This window comes from Myotis davidii, unplaced genomic scaffold (assembly GCF_000327345.1).
Source record: "Myotis davidii unplaced genomic scaffold, ASM32734v1 scaffold1394, whole genome shotgun sequence".
Classification (NCBI taxonomy): domain Eukaryota; kingdom Metazoa; phylum Chordata; class Mammalia; order Chiroptera; family Vespertilionidae; genus Myotis; species Myotis davidii.
In genome coordinates, this window is record NW_006285608.1 from 95,151 (window position 1) to 104,222 (window position 9,072).

A 9,072-nucleotide genomic window follows, 5' to 3' on the forward strand; every position below is an offset into this window, starting at 1 on the left:
TGCCCCGCGACAGGAAGGCGGAGCCGCGGCTTCCGGAACCTCCTCCTCCACTCCTGGCGGTGGCTGTGTGGGGCTGGAGGCAGCTGAGCTTTTTAGCCGGTGATGGCCGCGGCTGTCGCTATGGAGACAGGTCAGTAGCGCTCGGAGCCGCGAGTCTCCGCGGACAGACGGGTCCCGGGCCGGGACACCTGCTCCAGCTCCGGGGACGCCGTGCAGGGCTCATCTCCGCGGGGTGACAGTGCGGACCTGGGGGCGCGAGGGCTCTTGTCGCGGCTGGAAAAGCTAAGGGAGTTTGGCCTTTCCAGAGGCTGATTTAAATGTTCGCAGGCCTTTTTCCTCACTTGCTGGTCAAACACCCACCCCGTGGGCTTCCTGGCATGGGCGAGACTAACCCAGAGGAGTTCGATTTGTTTTCTGCGTCTCAGATGAATTGTCTAAGTTTGAAATATCGCGGACACACTTGTGAATTTTTCTGCCACTGACGCTTCTCACATACCCACGCGCTCCCTGGTCTTGCACACGTTCCGTCTCTTTTTCAGCTTGAATTCTAAACTTTCTTTTCGGATTGACTTAGCATTCGCTTAGCTTTTGTTAATTTAATCCCATTAACATTTTAACGCAGTATTCACATAGGGGAAGGCACAGCTATTACCAACCACGTACCCCAGTGGTCACCGTCAAAATCTCTACATGGTGGCTCACAAGTGGTAAATGTCCTGCCCCCTGTGTGTTCCTGTTTTCTTTGATAACTTTAAACTTTAGAGAAATAATCACTTTAATCAGGGCTTTTCTTTTCTTACCCTTGTGAAGGTTTATCCCCTCTTAGAAAAACAATCACCACCTGCCCTTCATGTAGAAATACGTATCAGCATTAGTCGGGTTTCTTTACTGCTGTTTTCTTTCTACAAGTTAACATTATATAAAGTGACCTTTATTTTGGGTGATTTTCGTTATCTTCTCTCCTAGATGATGCTGGAAATCGACTTCGGTTTCAGTTGGAGTTGGAATTTGTGCAGTGTTTAGCTAACCCAAATTATCTTAATTGTAAGTTGTCGAGCACCTCATTGAATGAATGGGATTTCTGACAGATGAGTTGCAATTCATTAGTGTCTGCTTTTATACATTCTCAATTGAACGGAATTATTGCTGCACTTACAATGGTGTATATACTATATATAATTGAGCAAACTGGGACTTGTTTTATGAATTCAGTGTGTGTTGGTGGTGGGGATGTTATGTGTGTAAATTCTTTGTTAGAAGTCACAAATCAGTGGTTCAAGGATTGGTTTGCTCTACAGATGCATTTTTTTTTTTTATGCCTTTCAGTTCTTGCCCAAAGAGGTTACTTCAAAGACAAAGCTTTTGTTAATTATCTTAAGTACTTGCTTTACTGGAAAGAACCAGAATATGCCAAGTATCTAAAGTAAGTTTAATTTTAATAGTCCTACATATGTATATACTTGATTATACTCGAAAACACTGATATTTAATAGACTTCTTAGTTTTACCCATCTCTCCACTTTTAGTTGCCACCACCTTACAAGACACACTTATCTCTGATGAATTGGAGTGATCTGCCTACTGGTTATCTTTGCTTCCACTCTTACCTTTTTTTCTCCATCCCACCCTCTCACCCCCAGCCAAACAAAGCAAAAACAATTCTTTGTGCAGAAGCCAAATTGACCTCTGAAAAATGTAAATCACAACATGTTACTTTCTTGCTTAGAATCTTTCAATGGCTTCCCAATGCATCCAGAATAAAATTCAGTCTCTTGAGCTGAAGTTCTGTATGATCTGCCTCTGTCTTATCTGACCTTATCTTGTACTACTCACCCCATCTCACTGGTTTTCTGACCCCCAGGAACTCACATTCTATAAATGCAGGAACATAGCTATAGGCTAAAGTTTAAGAATGTAGAAAGGGGTACTTGTAAGGACAGTTTTCTGGAGGAGGTAACCTTACCAGAGCCTTAATAGCTACTGGTTTAGGGCCTCCTACGTGCTGTACTGTACCCATTTTAAAAATAAATGAACACCCCCCCCCACACACACACATAATTTAGGTTGTACAAAAGATGTCATTTTAATGGTTACTAAATTGCAAAAAGCATATTATAATCACAAGCATTCCTTTTTACTGGTAAAAAGTAAACTTTGAATTCACACTTCTTTGTCTTAACTAGGCAGTAAAAAAGCAATAATGAAACTTTTTGTTTTTTTCTAAGCAAAGTTTGAGAGGAAAATGTTTCAATCTTGAACTTTTTATCCAAGTCACTTTTCTGAGCTATGTCTAATGCAGTGGTTCCCAACCTTCTTTTGGCCATGCCCCACCAAAGCATCTCTAAAATCCTAATGCTGTCCACTCCCCCCCCATATAATTCTTACTATTCAAAAAGTGAACTTCTATGGAGGAAGCCTAAAGACCATTAAGTCTAGATAAGCTTCCAAAGAACATGGCGTCCATGAAAGAGAAAAATAAAAGGATAAAAGGACAGTTGAATACTGAGGAAGAAATCACTAAGAAATTGTTAAAAAAAATAATGTGAAGTGATATGAAAAAATAGCAAATAGTTTCAAAACATATACTAGAGAACTGAAATGCATAAATACGTCACAATATATATTTATATACTGTGAGGCCCCTAGAACCATAAGAAATGCAAAAAATTCACTGTTACTAACTCCATTCTTGAATTGTTCCCCTTAATCAAAGGGGCATGTGCTCCATGTTGGGAACCACTGGTCTAATAGTTGATTCACGAAGCTGCCTGCAGGATCCTCTGTACCCTTCCTGGCTCTTTATAAACAACCACTTATTCATTTAATAATTCACAGAAAATTTTTTATTAGATATGAACATGTATGTATGTATGTAGATTAGAGACTCAGTGATGGACACTGATTAGACACCACAAGTTTAATTTCACTCACCACACTGCTGAGATGGTCATCTAAACTATGGCTCGAGGTTCCCCGTGAGCACTGCAGGAGTATACTGTTGCCCAAATGTGTCATTTCTACCGCTTGTCCAGTTTTGGCTCTGTGTACTCCCTATATGATTTACTTTTAAAAAATATATATTTTTATTTCAGAGAGGAAGGGAGAGGGAGAGAGAGAGAAACATCAATGATGAGAGAGAATCCTGCACTACCCCTACTGGGGACTGAGCCTGCAACCCCGGTATGTGCCCTTGACCAGAATCGAACACGGGACCCTTCAGTCCACAGGCTGATGCTCTATCCACTGAGCCAAAACTGGCGAGGGCTGACTTAGTGTTTTTTAATTTACTCATTTAAACTTTATCTCTTTTCTATTTGAAATAATTTTACTTACAAAACAGCTTGGAAAAATAGTAAAGAGCATCCCTAAATATTCTTCACCCATATATTCTAAATATTAAAAATCTTATGTAACCACAGTACAATGATCAAAATTAGAACATTAACAATATACTATCTAACCTTACCTAATCTACAGACTTCAGATCTCACAGGCTGTGTTACTAATGCCCTATGTCTGGTACAGTATCCAGTGTAGGCTCATATGTTGCATTTTGTCATCTCTTAGTCTCCTTCCACCTGAGTTCGTCAGTCTTTTTTTCCCTCCATGACTGTGACACAGAAGTCAATTTACCTGCCACTGATGATGTTAATTTTGATCACTCGGTTGAGGTGGTAGCTGCCAGTTTTCTCCATACCAAGTTACTATTTTTTCTTTTTAATATGTTGTGAGGAAATACTTTGAAACTATGTTTCATACTTTTACCCACTAATTAGCTATTGAAGATACTTGCCTCAAAGAATTTTTACTGTGGTGGTTTTCTAATTCCAATTCCGTCATTCTTTCTACATTTACTAAGACTAATTCAGTTGTAAGGAACTTCCCTTGTTCCCAATTTATTCATTCATTTTTATAAGTTACATCACTATGGACTCTTGGCATCTTAATTTTTATCTTGTGGATTATTATTATGTATGTCCTTGCTCTAGTGATTCCAGCTATGGCCACGGGGAGCCCCTTCAGATGGTCTCTGGAGTACTTCTGACATAATTTTTGAGCACTTTTCTTTGGCTCTACACACTATCCCAGGCTCATCTTGTATTTTCCTTGCCTTAGCCCGGAATCAGCCATTTCTCCAAGGAACTCTGGAAAATGCTATTTAAAACCCACAAGTTGGGCACTAAACTGTGCTTGTTAGTACCACCGTCATTGTTCCTACGCCTTGCAGCACACAAACTGAGAACACGTATCTGTGTCTGGCTCTATGTTTCTGTCTAAAAAGTCATGAGTTCATACTGCTGTTTTCAGTTCCTGCTCAAAAATAGGGTTCATTCTTGCCTTCTCCCTTTCCTCATGTTTCTTTTTATGAGAGCCAGAAATTTGACTCTTTCTCCACAGTACATTTACTTAGGTCTTTGCTCAGTCTTAGAGTATATATAATTTCAGAATTCCATATCCCCATGGAAAACTAGAGTATAATATTTGTGCAGTTCTTTCTGAAATTGACTCTTTTTATCATTATTGATGGAAAGCCAGTAGTTATCAATTAAACACATAATTACTAAAAATTAAGTGTTCCTACTCCTCACTTTAGAAACCACCAGAGTAGATGAACTCGATTTGCCCCCAAATGTTGACTCTGCTTACCAGTTATTGTGTGATCTTGGGCAAGTTACTTAATCTTTCTGATCTTAAGTTTTCTCACTTGTGAAAATTTTGCTTAATTCTCGCTTTTGATCACTAGTTTCTTTGAGCAAGAAAAAAAAAGAACTATGCTACCAAAGTGTTCTAAGTTAATGTTACAGAAATTGTGGCTGCAAGATCATTTGTACATGAGTAACTGAATTAGAGCTTGGAGTTATTGACTTAAATTATGCCAATCATTAATTGATAAACTTAAACCCAGGTACCCTCAGTGTTTACACATGTTAGAACTACTCCAGTACGAACACTTCCGCAAGGAGCTGGTGAATGCTCAGTGTGCGAAATTTATTGATGAGCAGCAAATTCTGCACTGGCAGCACTATTCCCGGAAGCGGATGCGCCTTCAGCAAGCCCTGGCAGAACAGCAACAGCAAAATAACACCTCAGGAAAATGAAAAGCTGGATCCAGACCAGGCTCCTAAGACTGTATATGTTGCTTCTGTACAGTGAAGACCAAAAAAAAAAGACTCAACTTACCTACTTTCTTGTGCTAGCACTGAGTACCTTTGGTGTGCTATTTAATCCAACTAACTTTTCATTGTCAGTAGATTATTTCTGTTAAGCCAAAACTGTTCTTCGATTTTCCTCTGGATTTGTAAATTTTTATTAGTATTTAACACACTCAACTAAGGACAGAAACATTTGGTGCTTTAGACCAGTTTAAGGAGGCAGTGAGGATGGGGTAGAGGGAGGGCCGCCAAACATCCTGAACTCAGCCAGGCCCTGTTCCTGATATACAGTGGGGGCTGGGGCAAGTCCATCTTCTGGAACCTTACTGTCCCTCAGGTCAGCTACCCCACCCTTCTTATCTACGTAGTAGTCATTGACTATTCCTTATCCACATAAGAAATAGAGTCAATGACCTCTTTAAATCCCAGAGCAGGAACGGCATAAGGTTTTTACGTTCTGCAAGAGAAGAGGACATACCCGTCTCACTACTTGCTTTGCAAAGAGCTTTAATGGAAGAATCATTGCTATGTCGCTGACCTAGTGATGGCAGGGAGATGGATAGTTAACTAATTGGACTCTTGACCTTAGACTAGAACAAAGATGAGGAATTTCAAATACTTGTGCTCATGTGGCAAAGCTAACGTTTATTTGGCAGACACCACAAACCAGGCACCGTGTTAGTGCTTAGCTGCATTTTCATGTCAGTCTTAGAACAGTCTTTGTTCAAAAGGGGGAGACTGAGGCTTAGACAGTTTACGTAACTTGCCTATGGTTACACTGCTAGTAAGTGGTAATCCGAGTGTGCCTGAGTCAGGTGGAATCCTTCCTCCCGCTTGGCTGTATCGGCTCTGGCCTCTGCTCCCTGCCTCATCCCAAGTAGTGAGGTACGTTCAGACTGTGAAACAAAGCTGCCTGTATGAAGTGGGGCTGGATTAGATGTGCTGTGCTGTGGTTAGCTTAAGTTCTGCATTCTAAAGCCCAAAAGGCGTTTTAGGAAAAATAGTTCTTTGTAAATTCATGGAATTTAAATTAAAAGATCCTAAAATTCATTCAAAGATTTGGAAGCAAATTCACTATTAGGGGCTTTCAGATATTCCTATTATCTCCAATAACACATTCCTTTGTGCTATTACTACCACTCCTGAAGACTTATTTTACCTATATCTTAAAGATATCCATATATTACAAACAAACAGGGTTCATGAGCATTTGTATAGCACTCCAATGTTTAGACATGCCATTTTTAAAAATCATCATTTATTTATCCTAACATGAATTCAAAGCAAGCATGCAATTTCTTTTATACTAGAATAAATCAGGAAATCAAGACACAACTGTCATAATCAAATCTTAATCTTCAGTGAACAACATCTCCACGAGGTTGGCCTGAAGACATTCAGATTCCACCAGTTTCTGAGGCTGTAAGAGAAGAACATTCAAATCATAACCCACAGCTACAAAAATGTTATTAGGAGGGAACAGAGTTGTTCAGCCTTGAATGACACAAATATTTAAACAGAAAGTACGCCATTCAGAAACTATTAACTAGTTGTAACAAGTTTTATGAAACACTTAAGATATTTGCTCTAAGTTCAGTCATTAAAATACATGGCTCAAAACTTAGACTAAAACAGGAGACAGCAAGTCCAGTGCCACCCCTTTGCCCTCTACTCTTTAGTTTAGAATCCCAGGGCTATGACTAGAAGTTCCTTCTCAACCAGAATTATGGGTTAACTGGCAAGCAGCCATTGATGCCAGTGTTTAAGAAACCATGTGTAAATCAACTTTCTTGAGCAGTGCTTATAGAATTTTAAATTAATAACTTTTAAAAAGCATAAAAAGATGTAATACTTAGCTATTTACATTACTAACAGTTTATTGGGATTGTCCATAGGGGATGGACAGATGCACTCTGAACAGCACTGTGATGTTTGGATGAAATGTCAAGACCTCTCAATATGTGAATCCAGAATGAGTTAAAAGAGGGGTGACAGGGTGAACGGTAACCCCAACATAGTTGAAGAAAGATACTCACTGTCCCATATTTAAGGAGTGTAGGCACTGCGGTTATCTTCAGGTTTGTTCTGAAGTCATTATTTGGGTCTTTCCAACTATTTTGAAAAGAAAAAGTGATCAAAACATTTTACTATGTTTCTTATATTTTGTTTAATATTTGATATATTCCTACATTTAGTTTTTTAGTAATCACTTTGTTGTAAACTTTTAAAAAACCTTAAGAACTGTGACTTACCTATTCCCCTGTGTAAGTTTCCTTTAAAGTGTGATTAAGATATGTATGTAAAGACAGTTAAGTTCTGAACTAACACCAGACTAAATTTATTGAATTATCCTTCCAATACAAGCAGCTGAACATTCAGAATTTTGATCTGTATTTATATCTTCTAATTGCTTGACTCATCCACTGTACCTTAGACATAGAACCTGAGTCCGGGCCCTTCCAACCTGTTGGGCAGAGTGCAGTGCATGTCTGGGGGAGAGAGTATATATTGCCACTTACTAAGGTTTTTCTCCTACTTGGCAGTAGATGAACACACATGCTTCACTAATATGCTTCAGCCCTTCTCGTACGACTGGTTCAGCTTAAAAAAAAAGTTGATATAAAATAATCACATCAACTCTACAACCAGGCCCTGATAAACAGCATCCCTCTCCCCTCCCCTCATGTTGCTAACAACTCAGACCTAACCTGCAGTTAACTGAGGTTAACAGAAGGCAGGTGTTCTCTGATTTGAAAGCCACCTTAAGGGTAACTACGTCCCAGTCCCGACGCCCAGAAGAATGAAAGGCATATTTGCTGACCTATGCAAAGGACATCAACTCCCGTCCTCACCAAGACGCTAATCATACTGAGGAAGTGGAAAATTGGAAAGGACTAGATGTCAAGATGATATGGGTCGAATGGTAGAAGGCACTCTTGGGGCGGGGGCGCACTTAACGGGAGAGAAGGGAACAAGTGGGACAAGGAGGCAAAATGCCAGCTTAGAAAGCCCTGCGGATCTCCAGGAGTAAGACTCCTTCCTCTGCCATGAACTCCGCTCTCCGGCTAGAACCTCGGCCTTGCCTTCCTCCACTCCCTTTGGGCAGCAGCCCCGAACCCCGGCCTCACCCAGCACGCAGTCGGGGCACCAGCTTTTCCCTTCGGCGTCCTTAGAACCGGTAAAGTAGGCGAAAATGGTCTTGCCTTTGTGCTGCTCCACAGCCCGGGTGAAGTCCTCGAAGCCGGACACACTCACCTCCTCGTAAGGGGCCATGGGGAAAGCGCTCTGGGAACCAAGGATAGTCCGGGAAGGCTTCGGGTGCTGCCCAGAGGCGGGGCCCACGTGGGGCGGGGCGAACCTGCTTCCGGGTGGGCTGAGCACCAGGTGACTGCAGGAACCCAAAAGCATGGGGAGATGGGGGGCTACGGGGGCCTCTGAGGGCCATAACTCATCCGTACCGCCTTTCTGCTCTCGCTTCTCCGATCTTCCCGTTCTGGCTCCATTCCGAAACCCAGGTTTCTTTCCTAATTTGGTCTCGGCTCCAGCCCCCTAGACAATGGCTGCAAAACCTGCTGCCGCGCAGCCCTGGAACCCTTACGTGGCTCTAGAGCTCTAACGGCTCCCAAGCCGCCCTGCGCCTGTTGCCATGGCGACCAGGCGAGCGGCCGGAAACCAGGCCTAATTGAGGTCCCCCCGCCTGCTTCCCAGTATTCGTGCCTCGCCGCCTCAGGCCGGGTGGGCACCCGCGATGTTGGGGGGTCCTGGGGAGCTGCGTTAGGAGTCATGGACCTGGGGGAGAGGAGAGCTTGGCCCAGGGCAGATACTGCTGCTCGTCGCCCCTTTTAACTATTTTCCTGCCTAGGCTTTAGGGTGGGGCCAGGACTGAAGGGAGGGCGAGCGGGGGCGCGGGGGTGGGGGG

At 42.1% G+C, this 9,072-nt stretch overlaps 2 protein-coding genes across 4 annotated transcripts; one reads left to right on the plus strand and one right to left on the minus strand.

The window, feature by feature from the left end:
• Nucleotides 1-9: 9 nt before the first annotated feature.
• On the plus strand, nt 10-7,478 carry MED31 (mediator complex subunit 31). The gene is made up of 4 exons (XM_006756297.2): nt 10-130; nt 967-1,044; nt 1,327-1,423; nt 4,907-7,478. Exons 1-4 carry the CDS (start codon nt 103-105, stop codon nt 5,097-5,099), a joined length of 396 nt encoding a protein of 131 aa, XP_006756360.1. The 5' UTR covers nt 10-102; the 3' UTR covers nt 5,100-7,478.
• TXNDC17 (thioredoxin domain containing 17) lies at nt 6,401-8,852 on the minus strand. 3 transcript variants are annotated; one of them, XM_015559187.1, is made up of 4 exons: nt 8,409-8,852; nt 7,673-7,754; nt 7,190-7,265; nt 6,401-6,573 (listed from the first exon to the last, which is right to left on the minus strand). In XM_015559187.1, exons 1-4 carry the CDS (start codon nt 8,596-8,598, stop codon nt 6,505-6,507), a joined length of 417 nt encoding a protein of 138 aa, XP_015414673.1. In that variant the 5' UTR covers nt 8,599-8,852; the 3' UTR covers nt 6,401-6,504. The 3 variants fall into 3 exon arrangements, with proteins under 3 accessions (XP_015414673.1, XP_015414672.1, XP_006756359.1); XM_015559186.1 differs by having other exon boundaries at nt 8,357-8,836; XM_006756296.2 differs by having other exon boundaries at nt 8,282-8,827.
• Nucleotides 8,853-9,072: the final 220 nt, after the last annotated feature.

Excerpts from the sequence above, each read along its gene's own strand:
- MED31 (XM_006756297.2), top strand. The coding sequence starts at position 103 with ATGGCCGCGGCTGTCGCTATGGAGACAG. Across the intron at positions 131-966 it reads GGCTGTCGCTATGGAGACAG|ATGATGCTGGAAATCGACTT; the intron begins GTCAGTAGCGCT and ends CTTCTCTCCTAG. Across the intron at positions 1,045-1,326 it reads TAACCCAAATTATCTTAATT|TTCTTGCCCAAAGAGGTTAC; the intron begins GTAAGTTGTCGA and ends TATGCCTTTCAG.
- TXNDC17 (XM_006756296.2), bottom strand. The coding sequence starts at position 8,561 with ATGCTTTTGGGTTCCTGCAGTCACCTGGTGCTCAGCCCACCCGGAAGC. Across the intron at positions 7,266-7,672 it reads CAAGTAGGAGAAAAACCTTA|TTGGAAAGACCCAAATAATG; the intron begins GTAAGTGGCAAT and ends TTTTCAAAATAG. Across the intron at positions 6,574-7,189 it reads CACTCCTTAAATATGGGACA|CCTCAGAAACTGGTGGAATC; the intron begins GTGAGTATCTTT and ends CTTCTCTTACAG.